The sequence below is a fragment of the Sus scrofa genome, chromosome X, assembly GCF_000003025.6.
Source record: "Sus scrofa isolate TJ Tabasco breed Duroc chromosome X, Sscrofa11.1, whole genome shotgun sequence".
In the NCBI taxonomy this organism is placed as follows: Eukaryota; Metazoa; Chordata; class Mammalia; order Artiodactyla; family Suidae; genus Sus; species Sus scrofa.
This window is the reverse complement of record NC_010461.5, coordinates 84,283,047-84,303,654: the sequence shown is the minus strand read 5'-3', so window position 1 is coordinate 84,303,654 and position 20,608 is coordinate 84,283,047. Positions and strand designations below refer to the sequence as shown.

Sequence of the window (20,608 nt, the reverse complement as noted above, 5' to 3'; positions counted from 1 at the left end):
AACTGATTTATCAATCAAAATAATAATTAAATATCTACTGTGTTAAGACACCATACTAGAAACTGAGCTCCAGGATTACTAAGACAAGATCATTGTCTTGAGAGGGGCACACTCACATAAAAATGATAAGTGAATATCTAACATAATTTTTAAGAACTTACAGTTTCATGTTTTAGGTATGGAAGGAATAGAAACGACAAAGTACGTTTCAGCTTTAAAATGTGCTCCTCTAACGTCAATCACAGGTCTTTTGGGTCTGTTAAACTGGTTGGCTAGGCCTGCCCAGACTCTTTTTTGAGAAAAGCCCCCGCATAGGGTAGAAACACAGGCAAAACAAAGCTTTCAGAGGTGTGAAGTAGCACGATTCTGGGCACACCGCGGTAAGACATCTAGATGTGTCTCCTGAGCTAGATCCCAGTGCATTTGTGTCTGAGATCTTTCAAAAGGAGGGGCATAGGGGAGTTCTGTCCTGGCTCAGCAGTAATGAACCCGACTAGGATTCACAAGGATGCAGGTTTGATCCCTGGCCTTGCTCAGTGGGTTAAGGATCTGGCTTGCCGTGAGCTGTGGTGTAGGTCACCGATGTAGCTCAGATTTAGCATTGCTGTGGTTGTGGCATAGGCCGGCAGCTACAGCTCCAATTAGCCCCCTAGTCTGGGAACTTCCAAATGCCGCAGGTGTGGCCCTAAAAAGCAAATTTTTAAAAAGGGGAGCATAAAAATAAAACCCAAAGGAGTATTTTGTTCAGAATCAACGTAGGAACAAGAACCACAGGTGTGGTACTCACTCAGGTAAATATAACTCCAAAGTGGGGATAAAGGCACTCTCCATACTTCTATAGAGGTCAAGGAGGGGTGGGGGATGGGATTTAGCTCACCAGGAATTGCACTGCAGAGATCAATTCTGTCTTGTTACCTTGTGGACTCAAGCATATCGGCAACAGGAACAGAAACAGGATCCAACAGAAGGGAAAGTATGCTCAACTGACATAGCAGTAATCAGGGGAGCATGGGGTATTGTAAATATGAGAGGAATGACAGGGTGGAACCCACCTATTTTGCCCTCTGAACTTGTGAGCCTGGGTGAAAACTCCCTTTAGTACTTCCCAAGTATCTGATGAGGGCCAGGGTCCTGTTAAATGCTAGGGAGCTGCATAGGAGGCAGGCCAACACAATTCCACACTTCTATATTCCACTCAGCAGCCCTGCAAGGCAAGTTATTATTCCTTACTTCACAGAAGACTGACTCTTTAAAGAAATGTATCTGTAATTAAGGGAGGATTTATTTCCAGTTACAACTGGAAGATACTTAAAGTTCACTTTAAGTTTGGTGAACCAGTAATTATTATGTACAGCTACAGATTCACTGAAAAACTGTTTTCATTGCTCTTGAAGCTCCAGATAATAAAAGGAAAAAAGTCACATATCCAACCACAGAGAGATGTGCCCCAAATAACACCCTAAAGGGTATCTGATTTCAGATTTTTGGAAGGTTCTATTTTTAATGAGACAAGATAAACGTATAGATTGCTTTTTAATTGCTTTATTGACTTTACATTTTTCCATGCAAATGGGTGAAACTCTACTGTTGACAGAAACTTTGGGTGCCAAGGCAATCTCCAATTAGAAGCTGGTAACACAGAACCCACCTGACACATGGAAATTACATAAGGTTCACAGCAAATGGATCAGTAAAGGCATATCAGGAAAATGTAAGGAAAAAGAGAACAACAGTGGGGATCACAGTATTAACCTCATGGAAAATGGCAGGAGTCAAGGCATAAGGCAAAATTCATCATGATGGTCATGGTGATTAGAGAGCTCCCCCATAAGGATACGCAGACAATTCCTCAACTGCAGCTCCCTAAGTTTTCTCCTGATTTCTCTCATCTCCTCCATGAACATTTCCATATCATCTCCATCTCCACCCATCCCATCATTGATCTGCCTATTGGGTATGGCCCATCGGAAATTAGGGGCAAGTCGGCGAGCTTGTCCCCGTCTATTTGCTGCTGGCTGGTGGCCTTCGACCCCTCCCAAAGGGCGGTCTTCCTCTCCGTTCTGCACGGGCTGCTCCATTTCTTCGTTTTCCTGGTGAATATTTGCCATGATGAGATTTTTTTTTTCCTGGTTGTTTTTCTTTGAACAAGTAAGACAAAGGCAAGGAAAGAGACTGAATGCTTAGTGCACTGACCAACAGGATTCAGAGCCCGGAGAGCAAAGATTTTTAAAATTTATTTTTTCCCACCTCAGGAGCTTCGTGCTCTACAGAGCCTCCAATCTGAGACCCTTCCCCAGCTCTCTCCTTTTCCCTCCCTTCTCCAAACCCAAGGCCCACCATTTTTCTTTTCCCAGAGCGCGGCGGGCATCAAAATGGAGGCCGGGGCACGGGGCACGGGGGAGCTAGAAAGGGGTCTCAGACTGGGCTTTGCACCCCGCCCCCCTCTGTCCCCCGCACCGACCTGGGCCTATCCTTGCTGTCTCCTGCTCCTGCTGATTGTTGCCACGAGTGAGCCGCCGCGTCACTTCGACCAGCAGACCTGCAGAGGGCCGGGGTAGGGGCAGAGGGCTGCTGCAGCCGCGAGCTCGGCCCCTTCCCACCGCCCCCCCCAACGACCGCCCCCGTTCCGCGACCCCGCCCCCACCCTCAGCCGCCCCCATCCCCACCCTCTTCCCGGGTTCACCCCGACCCAGCAGAAACTCGGGGATAATTTCCCATCGCTCTAGACTGATCTGCTGCCGCCCCTGCACCCCCATTCCAGGGGGCCCCTATTTTGTTTCCAAAGAAGCCGGGGTGTGAAGCGACCTGGCCGGGACTCGCCGCGCTGATCCCCCGCGCGGGTCTCTGGGTTCGGCGGTCCGCTGCTGCCCTGCGTCAGCGCGCGGGCCCCGGGGCCCTTACCTGCTCCGCTTCCCCCCGGGCCCGATGCCAGCCCGCCGTGCGCAGGCAGCGGGGAGCTGGTACCCAGACAGGAGTGACGACTGCTCTGAAGGCTGCGTCGCTCTGCAGCTCCCGGTCACGTGACGGCACCGCGTCACCGCGGAGCTCGCCCCCTACTCCGGAGGCCGCTGCAGCAGGAGCGCCCCCCTCCCGCCTCGCGCACACTCACAACCCCCTCGGCTTGTTTGTGCTCTGGGGCTACCGCTCCGTCACTCAGCTCGCTCCCCTCCAATCTGAGGGCCCACAAGTGGCATCACCTCCCTGTGGTTGGAGTTTGCCCTTCTCTGGTTACCTAGAAGGGTCTGCAACACCCTCCACCTCTCCCACTCCCGCCCCGGGTTTTGGCTTTTTCTGCTTTCTCTCCTCCCTGGCAGTTCGCCACCATCTCCAACCTCCGTTCACCCCCTCCCTCCCTTAACACACACACTGTCCTTTTGAGTTGCCACCATTGCCCACCCTGTCTCCTGAATTCATACCCTCCTAGGAAATTTAGATTGAGGGCTAGGGTGAGGAGGGAGCAAGGGGCTTGTCAGACAGAGAGGCAAGGAGATAGAGTGGACTGTGTATATCCTTCCTAATAAGTCCTTTATTTAAAAAAAAAAATCAGCATGCCATTAAAAAATTAAAAATTATGAGGTTTCATTTTTGAAAGAAATGCTTCATCCCGAAGAATGAAAAAAATCTCATTGTTTATATTTACTCGCACCACCTAGAAAATATTTTCTCCACACAACGTCAATATCACTTTTGAAACATGATAGCTTATTTCAAAATTTGATTTTGAAAAAAAATGGTGTCTTCCTGAATACAGGTGGTGTTTTCTAAATGACCTGTAAAGTAAATCTTGAGGGGAAAGTCCAGTTGTCAGAATTTGGCCGTTTTGTGCAAATTTATATGATTTTTTGATACCACAGCCTTGGGAGAAAAGAAACTTTTTTAAAAGATTTTTTTTCCATTATAGTTGATTTACAGTATTCTGCCAATTTCTACTGTATAGCAAAATGACCCAGTCGTACAAATATATATATATAGATATATATATTCTTTTTCTCACATTATCCTTCATGATGTTCCATAATAAGTGACTAGATGTGGTTCCCTGTGCTATGCAGCAGGATCTCATTGCTTATCCACTCCAAATGCAATAGTTTGCATCTATTAACCCCAAACTCCCAGTCCATCCCACTCCCCTCCAGAAACCTTTTAATTTCCTGCTTTCCTTTCCAAACCTTCCAAACCATCCATACACAAATCTCCTTAGAATGATCTCAGAAGTATACAATAGGTAGAAGTTAGTTCCAAAAAGTCTGCTTTTTTTTTTTTTTTTGCCATGCCTGAGGCTTATGGAATTTCCTGGACCCATGCCACAGCAGCAACCTGAGCCACTGCAGTGACAATACAGGATCCTTAACTCACTGCGCCTAGCCTGGGAACTTCCATGTGCCACAGGTGTTGTCCTAAAAAAAAAAAAAAAAGAAAAGAAAAGAAAAAGTGGGTTTTAGTTCCCTCAGTGGCTAAATGCTTTGCTGTTATCATTTTAACTTATCTTGGACAAGTCTTTTGTTTGAAACCATCACATTTTTTGGTAAAAACATACATTTGTATATTTTTCCAGATTAGATGTTATGCTATACAGGAGGTTAGTTGTAATGAAGTATGTTTTAAAGATAGGTGAAACTTGTCCTGGAAGTGATGTTATCCTCACTAAAATGTTGTGAGGTGTTTACTGAGATTTTCTTTTTTCCTTTTCTTTTTTCAAGGTAGAATTTTATCCTTTTTTTTAATGGAGTTCCCAGGCCAGGGATCAGATGATTTATACTGCAGCTGCAACAACACCAGATCCTTAATCCACTGTGCCAGGCTGAGGATCCAACCTGTATCTCAGCACTCCAGAGACACCACCCATCACATTGCACCACAGCGTGAACTCCTGAGATCTTTTCTTGTCCTTGGAGTTTTCTGAGGAGTTGAAGCTGTTTAGAAAAAAATTTTTGAGATTTCGAAGGTTGGTTAAAAAGACACAAGAGTCTTTGTTTGGGACTCATGTGCCCTGAAGGATAGGGAGAGAGGTTGAACTGGTTGGATGGCTCTTACCCTGAAATAGCAGAAGAGTGGTGTAGTACTGGGAAGTAGGAGCCTGGGTTCACATTTGGGGAAGTGCAGTGTTTGTGAAAAGAACCTATTCCTTCTCTTTATCTCCTGTAATTATAATGGATGGTGGCTACTGATTGGTTCCCTTCCCCAAAGCCAAGGGAGCGGGATCCCAAAAGAAGTGTACATAAAGTTTAGGGAGATGTTAAGGTTGTTAAGGTTCACTTATTCCTCTGCTGGATATCTACTTACCATTGGGATTTTGAGCTACCCAGGTGCTATAGGAGCCTGGAAAGAGCATTTTGGAGAGATGCTGTAGTGGTGTAGCCAGGTGGAGAAAGGGCTAAGATTAACCCCCCTACCAAATCTACCAACTCTGAAGAAGCATGAAAAATAAATCCTACCACACCTGCAAGTTCCAGAGTTGAAGAGAGGGGTGTTATTGAGATACAGATTTACCAAAAAATGACACAGAATAGGGCAAAGGCACCTATGAATCATAGGAATGCCACGTGAGGGTTATCAGGTAAGAATCACAAGAAAGATATGGCCCAGTCTCAAGGACCTACTTGGAAGGGAGCTGCTTGGATGTGAGTCCTTATCAGCAGGTTCTGTAGAAATTGAACTTGAGCTTCAGTTATGATTAAGCACATAGGACAGGAGTTCTTGCTGTTGTGTAACAGGATCAGTGGTGTCTTGAGAGCATGGGACGCAGGTTTGATCCCCAGCCCTGCACAGTGGGTTAAGGAACCGGTGTTGCTGCAGCTTCAGTGTATGTTGAAACTGTGGCTTAGATCTGATCCCTGGGCCAGGAACTCCATATGCTGCGGGGCAGCCAAAAAAAGATATTCAGAGAGATATGTGCACCCACATGTCCATAGCAGCACTATTCACAATGTCCAAGACACGGAAACAACCTAAATGTCCATTTGCAGATGAATGGATTAAGAAGAAGTGGTAATATACACAATGGAATACTGCTCAGCCATAAAAAAGAACAAAATAATGCTTGTTTACTCAAGTGGCTTGGTCATGGCAAAAATAAAACTAAAAAAGACAACTGTCTATGTGAATACCTAGGGTAAGACTGCTATCTTATGTGCTTATTTATTTTTTTCAGAAAGAGAAAGACAAATACCGTATATCACTTATATGTGGAATCTAAAATGGGGCACAACTATTTACAATAGCCAAGACATGGAAACAATCTAAATGTCCATCGACAGAGGAGTGGATCAAGAAGATGTGGTACGTATACACAATGGAATATTACTCAGCCATTAAAAAGAACAAAATACTAGCATTTTTTGCAACATGGATGGACCTAGAAACTATCATGCTAAGTGAAGTCAGCCGTGCAATGAGAAACCAACATCCAATGTTTTCACTGACATGTGGAATCTGAAAAAAGGACAGACTGAACTTCTTTGCAGAACAGATGCTGACTCACAGACATTGAAAAACTTATGGTCTCCGGAGGAGACAGTTTGTGGGGTGGGGGGATGTGCCTGGGCTGTGGGATGGAAATCCTGAGAAATTATATTGTTATGACCATTATACAACTAAATAAAATAAAATAAAATGGGGCACAAATGAATCTTCTACAAAACAGAAACAGACTCGCAGACATGGAGAACAGACTTGTGGTTGCCAAGGGGAAAGAGAGAGAAAGTGGAGGCCAGGGATGACAGAGCACTATTGAAGCAGCTGTTGGAAAAAATAAGACTGTTTTGGGTTTTTACCTCAACTAGTTATCCCTCAATCAAATTATGGTGATAGCAGGATAGTATTCCATCAGAGGAAACTCATTTTTGCTGAAATCTTTTTGCATGTTGCCATGACACATTGTCCACATGTATTTGGCTGGAAATGCACCCAGTTGGATTGTAGTTATTGTCCTTTTTCTCCTCATTATACTCTCCTGGGTGAACACTAGGCTTGGAAAAAGATAGTCTGACACATGGCAGGCTCTGTGGGTGTGGATATCTCTGTTCCTGATTAGAATGGTTCTCCATGTGTCCTAATGCTTCATTGCTGCAGTCTAATTGTGCTTCTCTCCTTTTTTTCCCTAAATTTAAGCACCTATTAACAAATTGAAATTAAGTATTAAAAATATAGGAAATTATGCCTATTCTAGTTTCCCTAGAAGCTATGGCCATTGTGACTTTGAGGCCAAGAACTTTGAAGAATGGAGAGCAGACCTGATGAAATTTTATGGGTGTTACTGTAAGAGTCTGAAGAATTTGAAAGCTAATATATTTAATTCAAGAGATCTAGCCTGGTAGTTCCCATTGTGGCCCAGCAGGTTAAGAACCTGACTAGTATCCATGAGGACCCGGTTTGATTCCTAGCCTTGCTCAGTGCTTTAAGGATCTGGTGTTGCCAGGAGCTGTGGTGTAGGTCACAGATGGGGCTCCAATCCCACACTGCTGTGGCCATGGCATAGGTCGGCAGCTGTTGCTCCAATTCAACCCCTGGCCAGGGAACTTCCATATGCCACATGTGCAGCCCTAAAAAGAAAAAAAAAGAGATCTAGTCTGAAATAACAACAGAGATATAAGGCTAAGACAATCTGAGTGTGAAATCAATACTAAGCATCTCATTATCTATTAGAGAGCTTAGGGATATTATTTTAGAGAGTGCAGATGCTATCTTGAGACACCAGAGACCCATGGCCATGCTTTCCTGTTGTTTAGGACTCTGGTAGAAAAGAAGTTCTGTCCTGCATAGTCTCTGAGTAATTGAGCTGGATTATATATGGGCCAAGAGAACTCCTTTGACTATTCTAGCTTTAGGCCTAGGCTAGCATCATTCTTACTTTCCCATGGACTGTGGTATGAACTTAGAGGAGTATCAGGAAACTTATGTATAAATATTTATGAGGTCATTTTACCTCACGTTACCGTTGCTAGTCCCATGTAAGTTCCATTGCTGATATAGTTTTAGCACCTAGCAAGGTCCTGGTACCTAGTAGGCCCTGTTAGTTCAGGAGCTGTGATGTGCATGGCCACAGGTAACATGTATAGAATGAGTGAGGCCAACTGAGCAGGAATCTGGCTCAACTAGGGAGCTTGTGCTCTATCAAAATGGGACAGCCTCTGCTCACCTCTTGCCGATTATTGCCATGACGAATTTCAGGCGCAGGGTTGCCAAATATTCTGTGTGTGTGTGTGTGTGTGTGTGTGTGTGTGTGTGTGTGTGTGTGTGTGTGTTTAGGGCTGCACCTGTGGCATATGGAGGTTCCCAGGCTAGAATTCAAATTGGAGCTGTAGCCGCTGGCCTACACCACAACCACAGCAACTCAGGATCCAAGCTGCATCTGCGACCTACGCCACTGCTCATGGCAATGCCATATCCTTAACCCACTGATCCAAGGCCAGGGATTGAACCTGCATCCTCATGGATGCTAGTCAGATTCGTTTCCGCTGAGCCATGACAGGAACTCCTCCTTTAAAAAAAAAATAGCTCTCAGAAATATAAAAGTTTATGTGAAATTGCCCCCCACCCTCACCAAATGAGCTGCTAATTTAAAACTCTGCCTTCATTTTCTCACCTTTTCTTGCAGTTGCCCAAATCTATTTGGCTGACTTGATAACACGTTGGCTTCATACTATCATACCTACAGCATGACATGTAATTCTTCCAGTTATCTGTTGATGGGTAACAAACCATACCCGAATTCACTGGTGCCAACTGTAAATGATATTTATGCTCACAGATTCTGTGAGTCAGAAAATAAACAGTATGGACTACTCTTCTCTGTTCCAGGATGTCTGAGGCCTTGGCTAGGATGGCTTAGCTGAAGATAACTTGAAAGGTTATAGATGACTCAAACAGCTGGGCTGTGGAACAGCTGAGACTGAAATGGCTGCAGGACAGGCTTATGTAGGACTATCAACCAGAGTTCCCACAAGTAGCCAGTCCAATGTGGCCATCTCAGAGATTTAAGAGCAAATGTTCCCTGCAAACAAGGTGCCAGCTACATGGCCTTTTAAGACCTAGCCTTGGAAGTCACATAGATCAATTCTCCTGTTCTCCATTTGTTGAAACAGTCATAAACCCTCTTCCAAGATTTAAGGGGAGGGACTCTAGACTTCAAGTCATCAAGAAAGGAGTGCCAAATAATTTACAGCCATATTTTATTTTATTATTTTATTTTATTATTACCATTACTGTCTTTTTAAGGCCACACCTGTGGCATATGGAATTTCCAGACTAGGAGTCAAATCGGAGCTGCAGCTGGTGGCCTACACCACAGCCACAGCAACACAGGATCCAAGCTGCGTCTGCGAACTACACCACAGCTCATGGCAACACCGGACCCCCAAACCATTGAGCAAGGCCAGGGATCGAACCTGCGTCCTCACAGATACTAGTCGGGTCCATTACCACTAAGCCACGATGAAAACAGCCATGTTTTAAAATCATCATACACATTACTGGTATGTGCCTTTTACAATCTCTTTCTTACCTTCCTGTTAGACAAGGCAGTCAATGTTAGTGACACTTGTTTGATTACAATTGTTAAGTACAAAATAATTTTTGAATAGGACCTAAAATGGAATTCCCACAGCCTAGTTCTATCATATTTTTCCTAACTTAAGGATTTCTAAGAAATTCATTTTTGCCATAAAAAGGTTTAGCATGGTTGAATATTTGTCCACAGTTATTCACCTGTGTACTGATTGGGTACTGATGCGCAAAATTATCAGAAATAATTGGAAATAGGATATCAAAATAAACTATGAGGTCAAAAAATGGTTTAGCAGGGTTATAGAACATCAGGTTTTATAGTCATGTTTTCTGTGCCTTTGCCTGATTTTGGATTCTTAGGGCAGGACTTATGATTTCACAAGCTTTCACGGATTGTCAAAACTGGAACAACCTTAGAATTACTTTGGTCCAAGAGGCTACTTTACAAATTGGGAAACCGAGACAGAAAAATTAAGAGGCTTGGCTAGGTTACCAAACAAGATAGTGGAAGAACTAGAAATAGAGCCAGCTATGTTTTCTTGGCTAATACTATTTATTTGTTTACTTGTAGGTTTATACATATTGTATATAAAGTCAAAGGAAATATACTAACACTTTATTTATAATTGCTTTTGGATCTTATGGTGGATGTTGAGAAGCTAAAAACATGTCTAATTTATGATTTTCCACATTTTCTAAATATTCTATAATAAATTAGATAGATATGAGATAAGCAAGGAATAATTTTTAAAGACTAGTAAAACTGATACTTTGTATGTGTTTTTAGTACAGATGATTTTCTTTTTTCTTTTTACGGCCACACCTGCTGGAATTTCCCAGGCTGGGGGTCAAATCATAACTGCAGCTGCCAGCCTAAGCCACAGCCACAGCAACATTGGCTCCAAGCTGCCTGTGTAACCCACACTGCAGCTTGCAGCAAAACAGGATTCTTAACCCACTGAGCGAGGCCAGGGATCAGAGGTGCATCCTCACAAAGACAGTGCAGGTCCTTAACTTGCTGAGCTGCAGTGGTAACTCCAGTACAGATGATTTTTATCTTTAACTAAAGAGTAAACTCTCTACTCTCTCTCTCTCTCACACACACACACACACACACACACACACTCTTCTTCCCTTCCTTCCTCCTCTCCCTTTTACACCCCTGCCCCAGCTCCTGAGTTCCTGAATCAGAGGCTATTTCCCACCACCAATCTAAGACTTAGGCTTTCGTAGTATGAGAGTATCTTGTGCCATATTTTACACTTGTGACCTGGTGATCCCTCAACTCCCGCTCCCCCGTTATCCCCTCCCATTTAGTTGTCCTTATCTTTGAGATTAAAGATACATCTCTAGTGCTAGACATCAAGGGTTAATTACATCTATCTTCTAAATTATCTCAAAGGAAAATGTATCCTTTTAGTACGTAGAAGGAAAAAATCATTATCTTTCTTTTAAATTCAGATTATGAAATAGTATGTACAGAATTATCCTGGAGTCCTTAAACACACGTAGTGATGAAAATGAAATAAAACCGATATGCAGAGTTCCCGTCGTGGCACAGTGGTTAACGAATCCGACTAGGAACCATGAGGTTGCGGGTTTGGTCCCTGCCCTTGCTCAGTGGGTTGACGATCCGGCGTTGCCGTGAGCTGTGGTGCAGGTTGCAGATGCGGCTCGGATCCCATGTTGCTGTGGCTCTGGTGTAGGCTGGTGGCTACGGCTCAGATTAGACCCCTAGCCTGGGAATCTCCATACGCCATGGGAGCGGCCCAAGAAATAGCAAAAAGACAAAAAAAAAAAAAAACCAAAACGATATGGATCAAGCATTGTTGTACATGTATATTTATAAATATACAAATATAAATTCTGATATATGTCAAGCATTGTTGTATATGTGTATTTATTATTATAGAATTATCCCTCAAATCCTATGAGGTAGATGCTAATATTATCCCCCATTTTATAAATAAGAGAATTGCAGCATGGTAAGGCTATACAACAGATAGGAAGTGGTAAAGCAGGAATTCAAACCCATACAAACTAGTTCCTAAATTCACGCTCTTACCTCTACTTAGTTTCACTTATTAATAAGTCCCAAATCTATATATCATTCTTTCTTTTATCCATCTATTGTTTGAGCCCTTTTCTGTGCTAGGCACCACCTCTGTATTCTACATCTCTACCTCAGTACCATAGTTAGGAGTTCTGATTCCCAGGACATAGCTCTTTTCACTTAATAAAAACATAAGAAATATATTTTTCATTCAGCCATCATTTATTGAGCATCTACTATGTCTCAGGCTAAGTCCCTGGAGATATAAAGACAATATGATATATACAGCCTTCATATTCTTATGGAGTTCATGGCTTAGTGGGAGGAAACCAGGAGAGTATAGTTAAGTACTAAAGGGGCAACTGGAGCACTAAGAGGACCTAACCTGGTTGCCAGTGAAGTCTTCCAGGAAGAAGCAATATCTTAGAGGTCAGTTTCCCTTTTTCGTCTTTTTTTTTTTTTTTTTTTAAGGCCACACATGTGGCATACAGAAGTTCCCAGGCTAGGGGTTGAATTGGAGCTGTAGCTGCCAGCCAACACCACAGCCACAGCAGCACCAGATCCGAGTCATGTCTGCAACATACACCCAGCTCACGGCAACACCAGATTCTTAACCCACTGAGCAAGGCCAGGGATCGAACTTGCGTCCTCAAGGATGCTAGTCAGATTGTTTTACACTGAGCCATGACAGGAACTCCAGTTCATGTCAGTTTCTGACATGACAGCATGAGGAGCTCTGTGGACCTGCTTTCCAGTGAAACTAGTGAAACTCAAAATAAACAAATAAATAAATAAAATGGGAGTGGCTGGTGGGTTAAGACCCCGACTCGTATCCATGAGGATGTGGGTTTGATCCTTGGCCTCGCTCAGTGGGTTAAGGATCGGGAGTTGCCATGAGCTGTGGTGTAGGTTGAAGACATGGCTCGGGTCCAGCATTGCTTTGGCTGTGGTGTAGGCTGGCAGCTCTAGCTCTGATTCAACCCCTAGCCCAAGAAGTCACATATGCCACAGGTGCAGTCCTGAAGAGCAAAATAAAATAAGATAAAAATACAATACAATTACATTTAAAAATTAAAAAATAAAATAACAAAACAATTTAAAAGCTATAGAAATGCTCTTCAGGGCACATATTAAGGGGAAAAATCTATTCAAGAAAATCTAAAAATATTTCATAAGAGGAGTTCCCTGGTGGCTCAGCCGTTAAGGATCCTCTGTTGTCACTGCTGTGGTTCTGGTTACTGCTGTGGAGTGTGTTCAATACTTGACTCAGGAACTTCTGCATGCTTCAGGCACAGCCAAAAAAAAAAAAATCATAGGAAATGCCAAAGTTGGCATTCCAGCTGTGGCACAGTGGGTTAATGATCCATCTTGTCTCTGTGGAGGCACTGGTTTGATCCTTAGCCCAGCTCAGTGGGTTAAGGATCCAACATTGCTGCAGCTGTAGCGTGGATTGCAGCTCCAGCTCAGATTCAATTCTTGGCCCAGAAACTTCCATGTGTCGTGTGGGCAGCTGAAAAAGAAAAAAAGAAATTTGAGAGTCTATGGTATTTGAACCTAGACCCCTCCCTCCACACTCCCAGGTTCAGGGAGGCATAAACTGCAGTGTCAGCCAAGAACACAGGACATCCTCTCCCTGCAGTTCCCAGCCATGGGGATTTCTTCCTGGGAAGAAGAAGATATCAGTATTTCTTATCCTGTCCAACTACTGAGACTGTGAGGTTAAGCTCCAGGTAAGTGCAGTCAAGAGGCTCTCTCCTTCCAGTCAATCCCCACTAATAGAATGGAGGCTGTCCCATGGGTGTGGCACCACTGAGAATACTGGGGCCCTGATCATTCTTGGGTTGGCTTATAAGGTGTAGTTTCACAGTATGAGAAGCAAGGTAAGAGGACATTAGGCTGTTGTTTCCTTTCTACCCACTAAAGCAGAAGTGTCAAGCTGCTGCAGTGACAACACTGGATCCTTAACCCACTTAACCACAAGGGAACGCTCCCTGTTTCTCCTTTTTAAGGGGCAGTGATTTGCTCTGTGACCTCAATTCTCTAATAGGTGTAAGGAAAGTTTAAGTTTGTTCAGCTTTTTACTTATTGTTAGAATGGAGTGATAACTTCTAAGTTCTTTCCATGCAGGACCAAAAACTGGAAGCAAGAAGGAATTTAATGATAAAGAGTTAACCCATAAGGAATATATAACAATTAGAAACATATGCACCTAACAATAGAACACCAAAATAAATGAAGCAAAAACTGTTAAAAATGAGGGGAGAAATAGATAATTCAACAATAATAGTTGGATACTTTAATATCCTAATTTTAATAATAAATAGACAAACTGGGCAGAAGATCAACCAGGAAATAGAAGATGTGGAACACCATGCACCAACTAGATCTAAAAGACGTATAGAATACACCACTCAACAACAGCAGGGAGTTCCCATTGGGGTGCAGTGGAAACGAATCCGACTAGTATCCATGAGGATGTGGGTTCGACCCCTGGCCTCGCTCAGTGGGTTAATGATCCAGCGTTGCCATGAGCTGGATCATGTGGTGTAGGCTGCAGATGCAACTGAGATCCGGCATTGCTGTGGCTGTGCTGTAGGCCATCAGCTACAGCTCTGATTTGACCCCTAGCCTGGGAATCTCTATATGCCATGGATGTGGCCCTAAAAAGACAAAAAAAAAAAAAAAAAAACCAAAAAACAGCAGAATGCACATTCTTCTCAAGTGCACATGGAACATTCATCATGGTAGACCACATATGATAGGCCATAAAACAAACTTCAGTAAACTTAAAGGGTTAAAAATAATGTGTTCTCTGACCGCAGTGGAATAAAATTTCATATTAGTAACAAAAAAATTAGGAAATTCACAAATGTCTGAAAATTAAGCAAAACATTCCTAAATAGCCAATGCATCAAAGAACAAATCAAAATGGATATCAGAAAATACTTTGAGATGAATGAAAAATGAAACATGACACACAGCATACCAGAAGTTATGGGATGGGACTTTGATATGTTGAAACACAATGTACCCAAAACAATGGGATGGAGCTAACCTTATGCTTAGAGGGCAATATATAGCTGTAAATGCCTACATTAGAAAAGAAGAAAGGGGAATTCTCTTGTGACGTAGCAGGTTAAGGATCTGGTATTGTCACTGCAGCAGCTTGGGTCGCCGCTGTGGTGCTAGTTTGATCTCTTGTTTGGGAACTTCCATATGCTGCAGGCGCAGCCGATTTTTTTTCATTTTTAAAAGAAGACCTCAAATCAATATCCTAACTCTACACGTTAAGATGCTGGGAAAGAAGAGCAAACTAAAAATACAGCAAGCAGAAGGAAGGAAATAATAATGGTTAGAGCAGAAATGAATGAAATGGAATAGAGAAAGAGAAAAGAGAAAATTAGTGAAACCAAAGCCGATTTTTTGAAAAGATCAACAATGGTGACAAACCTTTAGCAAGACTGATGAGAGAGAGAGAAAGACAGAAAGAGAGGAGAGAGAGAGAGGCATGTCAAGTTACTAGAATCAGAAATGAAAGAGGGGACATATTACTGACCATATCGGTATGAAAAAGGATTATATAAATGAATAACATGAAATGTTGCATGCCATTACATTCGATAACAGATAAAATGAATAAATTCCTAGAAAAACACAAACTACTAAAACTATCTCAAGAAGAAACAATCTGAATAGATCTATAGCAAGTAAAGAGATTAAATTAGTAATAAATTTTCAAAAACTACCCACAAAGATAACTCTAGACCATGTCTTCACTGCTGAATTCTATCAAACATTTAAAGAGGAATCCTTCACAAATTCTTAAAAGGAATAGAAAAGGAGAGAACACTTCTCCTCTTATTTTATGATACCAATATTACCTTGATACCAAAACTAGACAAAGATATGACAAGAAAAAGCTACAGACTAGTGTCTCTTATGAATATGGATGTAAAAATCCTCAACAAAATACTAGGAAAACGAATCTAGCAACATATACAAATAACTATACGTCATGACCAAATGGGATTTATTGAGTATGCAAGGGTGATCTAACATCCCCAAACCAGAACTCTCTCAACATAATAAAGGGTATTACAAAAAACCTTCAGCTGACATTATACTTAATGTTAAAACACTGAATGGGAGTTCCCGTTGTGGCTCAGTGGTTAATGAACCTGACTAGGAACCATGAGGTTATGGGTTCAATCCCTGGCCTTGCTCAGTAGGTTAAGGATCCGGCGTTGCTGTGAGCTGTGGTGTAGGTCGCAGACGTGGCTTGGATCTGACATGGTTGTGGCGTAGGCCGGAGGCTACAGCTCATATTAGACCTCTAGCCTGGGAACCTCCATATGCTGTAGGTGCAGCCCTAGAAAATACAAAAAAAAAAAAAAAAAAAAAAAAGAAAAAGAAAAAAGAAGAGTCTGATGAATGAAAAAAAAAAAAAGCAAATTTCAGGAAAAGAAGGAGTTCCCGTCGTGGCGCAGTGGTTAATGAATCCGACTAGGAACCATGAGGTTGCGGGTTTGGTTCCTGCCCTTGCTCAGTGGGTTAAGGATCCGGCGTTGCCGTGAGCTGTGGTGTAGGTTGCAGATGTGGCTCGGATCCCGCGTTGCTGTGGCTCAGGCGTAGGCCAGTGGCTACAGCTCTGATTTGACCCCTAGCCTGGGAACCTCCATTTGCTGTGGGAGCGGCCCAAAGAAATAGCAAAAAGACAAAAAAAAACAAAACAAAAAAAAAAAAAAACACTGAATGCCTTGCCCCTAGCATTAGGAATAAGACAAAGATGTGTGTTCTCATCACTTCTAGTCAACATTACACTGGAGATTCTAGCCAGGACAGTTAGACAATAAAAAGAAATAAAAGGTAGCCAAATTTGAAAAAAAGTAGAACTACCTTTATTTACAGATGACATGATCTTATATATAAAATGTATTAGGGAATTCACTGATAAACTAATAGAACTAACAACTTCAGCAAGTTTGCAGTATACAAGACCAATATACAGGAGCTCCCTCTGTGGCTTGGTGGGTTGAGAACCCGACTAGTATCCATGAGGATGCAGGTTCAATTCCGGCCTCGCTCAGTGGGTTAAGGATCTGCAGCATAGGTCGAAAATGCCGCTTGGATCTGGTGGTGCTGTGGCTGTGGTGTAGGCCAGCAGCTACAGCTGATGTGACCACCAGCTTGGTAACTTCCATATGTTGTAGGTTCGGCCCTAAAAAGAAAAAGAAAAAGTCAATATACAAAAATCAACTGTAATTCCCTACACTTGTAAGGAACCATCTGAAAAGGAAATTAAGAAAACAAGTCTATTTATAATAGTATCAAAAAGAACAAGATATTTATTTATTTATTTATTTTTGCTTTTTAGGACTGCACCTGTGGCATATGGAAGTTCCCAAGCTAGGGGTCGAATCAGAGCTACAGCTGCCAGCCTATGCTACAGCCATAGCAATGCAGGACCTCAGCCACATCTGTGACCTACACCATAGCTCATGGCAACGCCAGATCCTTGACCCACTCAGTGAGGCCAGGGAGTGAACCTGCATCCTCATGGATACTAGTTGGGCTCATTACCGCTGAACCACAACGGGAACTTCCAGAACAAGATATTTAGAAATAAATGTTTTTGGCCACATCCACAGCACGCAGGAGTTCCTGGGCCAGGGATCAAACCTGAGCCACAGCTATAGCCACAGCAGTGACTATGCCGAGCCCCCAACAGCTAGGCCAACAGGGAACTCCCTAGAAATAAATTCAGTAAGGGAAGTACACAATTTATATTCTGAAAACTGCAAACAATTATTGAAAGAAATTAAAAGATGCAATTAGGAAGTTCCTGTGTGGCCTAGCAGATTAAGCATTGCCACAGCTATGTGAGTTTGATCTCTGGCCTGAGAAGTTCCATATGCCACAGGTGCAGCCAAAAAAAAAAAAAAAAAAAGGAAAAAAGATGCAATTAAAAGGAAAAAAAAGACTCAAAAATTTTAATATTGTTAAAATGACAATGCATGCTTCCCAAATTGATCTACAGATTCAAAACAACCCCTTTCAGAATTCAAGCTGATTTATTTGTGAAAATTGACAAGCCAATTCTAAAATTCATATACTTTGCATAGGGCCCTAAACAGCCAGAACAATCCTAGAAAAGAATAAAGTAGGAGGACTCATGTTTCCTGATATCAATATTGCTTCAAAGCAATGGTAATCAAAACAGTATGATACTGCCACATGATAGACATATAGGTCAATAGGATTGAATTGAGACTCCAGAAATAAAACCATGTATCAGCTGATTTTTGACAAAGGTGCCAAGACTACTCAATGGGAAAAAAATAGTCTTTTCATAAATAGTTCTGGATCAACTATATAGCCACTTGCAAACTAATGAAATGAGACCCTTACCTCACACCTTATACCAAAAAATTAACTGGATATAGATTAGAGATCTAAATGTAAGAGCTAAAATGATAGAACTCCTAGGGGAAAAAAAAACATAGGGACAAATCTTCATGACCTTGGATATGGCAAAGGATTCCTAGGCCTGACACCAAAAGAATGAGCAGCAAAAGAAAAAATATATTGAACTTCAAAACTAAAATCTTTTGGGCATCAAAGTATACCACCCAGAAAGTGAAAAGATAACCTACAGAATGGGAGAAAATAAGTACAAATCATGTAGCTATTTGATAAATGACTTGCATCCAGAACATATAGAAATGCTTACAACTCAGTAATAAAAAGGCAAATATCCCAATTAAAAAAATAAGCAAAGGATTTGAATAGCCATTTCTCCAAGTAGGATATACAAGTGGCCAATAAGCACATGAAGAGATGCTCAATATCATTAACCATCAGAGAAATGCAAATCAAAACCACAATACAATACCACTTCACTCCTCATTGTAAATGGTTACAATCAAAAAGTCAAAAAATAGGTGTTGTTAAGGATATGGGGAACTTGGAACCCTTACACACTGCTGGTGAGACGGTATAATGGTCAGCCAGTTTAGAAAACCATATGGCAGTTCCTGAAACAACTAAGCAGAGTTACTGTATGGCCTAGCAATTCAGTTCCTAGATACCTACCCAAAAGAAATAAGAATATATATCATCACAAAACTTGTACATAAATGTTCACGGCGGCGTTGTTCATAATAAGCAAAAGATGAAAACAGACCAAATATCCATCAGTGGACTAATGGATAAACAAAATGTGGCATATCCATACAATAAAATATTGTTTGGCCATAAAGTGAAGAAAGACATGCTACACAATGGATGAGTGAAATATGCTAAGTGAAAAAAGCCAGTAACAAAAGACCACGTTTTATATGAGTACATTCTTATGAAATGTCCCAGATAAGAAAATTTATTTATTTATTTATATTTTTATTTTTAGTCTTTTTTTTTAGGGCCGCACGTATGGCATATGGAGGTTCCCAGGCTAGGGGTTGAATCGGAGCTATAGCTGCTGGCCTATGCCACAGCCACAGCAACACCAGATCGGAGCCGCCTCTGCGACCTACACCACGGCTCACGGCAATGCCCGCTGGATCCTCAACTCACTCAGCGAGGCTAGGGATCAAACTTGCAGTCTCATGGTTCCTAGTTATATTCGTTTCTGCTGCACCATGATGGGAACTCCAAGATAAGGAAATTTATAGAGACAGAAAGTACATTAGTGTTTACTTAGGGCTGGAAGGATAGAGGCATGGTGGCAGGGCCGTAGCTAAGGTTCTGTGTTTCTTTTTGACTTGATAATGTTCTAAAATTGTGATGATAGTTGTACATATCTGTGAATATACTAAAAATCATTGAATTTGTACAGTTTAGGTGGGTGAAATGTAAGGTATGTGAATTATATCTCAATAAGACTATTTTTAAAAAGTAACCTCTATGCTGGGATAAATGAGTAAGAGTTATCCAGGCTAAGTATGTGAGGAGTGGTTGCGAGACTGTTTCAGGCAGGGAAAACTCTGGGAACCAAGACCAGGATTTGAAAGTGTATGGCGCTTTAAGAAAATGATGAGAATCCATTTAGTACAGCGTTGCTTTTGTTGTTAGTATTTAATAAATATCACCTGTTGCAGAGCAGAGATTAGGAATGAGGGTTCTGACCTTAGGCAGCATTCCACTGAATAGCTGGGTGACCTTGGCCAAGACACTTCATCTATCTAGGCCTCATTTCCTTTTCTATTAAATAGCAGGTTAATGATGTAACATCTGGAAAAGGACTCAGGGTTTACGGAAGGGAGGAAGGACTCTGTACAAGTCTAAGAAATCATTTTGACAGTTACAATGCAAGGATAACAGAATTATCTAGAAAGTGAACTTTAAAAAATTGTCATTATTTTTGGGAGTTCCCGTCGTGGCGCAGTGGTTAACGAATCCGACTAGGAACCATGAGGTTGCGGGTTCGGTCCCTGCCCTTGCTCAGTGGGTTAACGATCTGGCGTTGCCATGAGCTGTGGTGTAGGTTGCAGACGTGGCTCAGATCCTGCGTTGCTGTGGCTCTGGCATAGGCCAGTGGCTACAGCTCCGATTCGACCCCTAGCCTGGGAACCTCCATATGCCGCGGGAGTGGCCCAAGAAAGAGCAAAAAGACAAAAAAATAAAATAAAAATAAAAAAATAAAAAATTGTTATTATTTTTGGCTGTGCCTGTGGCCTGCATGAGTTCCCAGGCTAGGGATAGAACCCGAGCCACAGCAGTGACGATGAGCCACAGCAGTGACAACACTGAATTCTTAACCACTAGGCTGCCAGAGAACTCCCTAAAAAAAATTATTTCTTAAACAACCAGATAGCAGGAGGCCTGGGGAAAAGTCAAAATGTCACTTGAAAAGACATAATCCCTCCCTTTAGCTCACTAAAGGGCTTCATCTTGGTATTTGTAGGCGTGTGTGTGTGTGTGTGTGTGTGTGTGTGTGTGTGTATCTATCATACTGTAACTTGTGTCCTTCATTTTTGTTTTAATAATGCATGGTGAATATGTAGTACATTTGGATCTACTTCATTCCTTTAAATAGATTTTTTACCCATTTTA

At 42.1% G+C, this 20,608-nt stretch overlaps 1 protein-coding gene across 2 annotated transcripts; it reads right to left on the bottom strand.

The window, feature by feature from the left end:
• BEX3 (brain expressed X-linked 3) lies at nt 1,531–3,010 on the bottom strand. 2 transcript variants are annotated; one of them, NM_001244828.1, is given in 3 exon segments: nt 1,531–2,090; nt 2,462–2,539; nt 2,902–3,010. In NM_001244828.1, a coding segment is annotated over 1 exon segment (306 nt). In that variant the 5' UTR covers nt 2,079–2,090; nt 2,462–2,539; nt 2,902–3,010; the 3' UTR covers nt 1,531–1,772.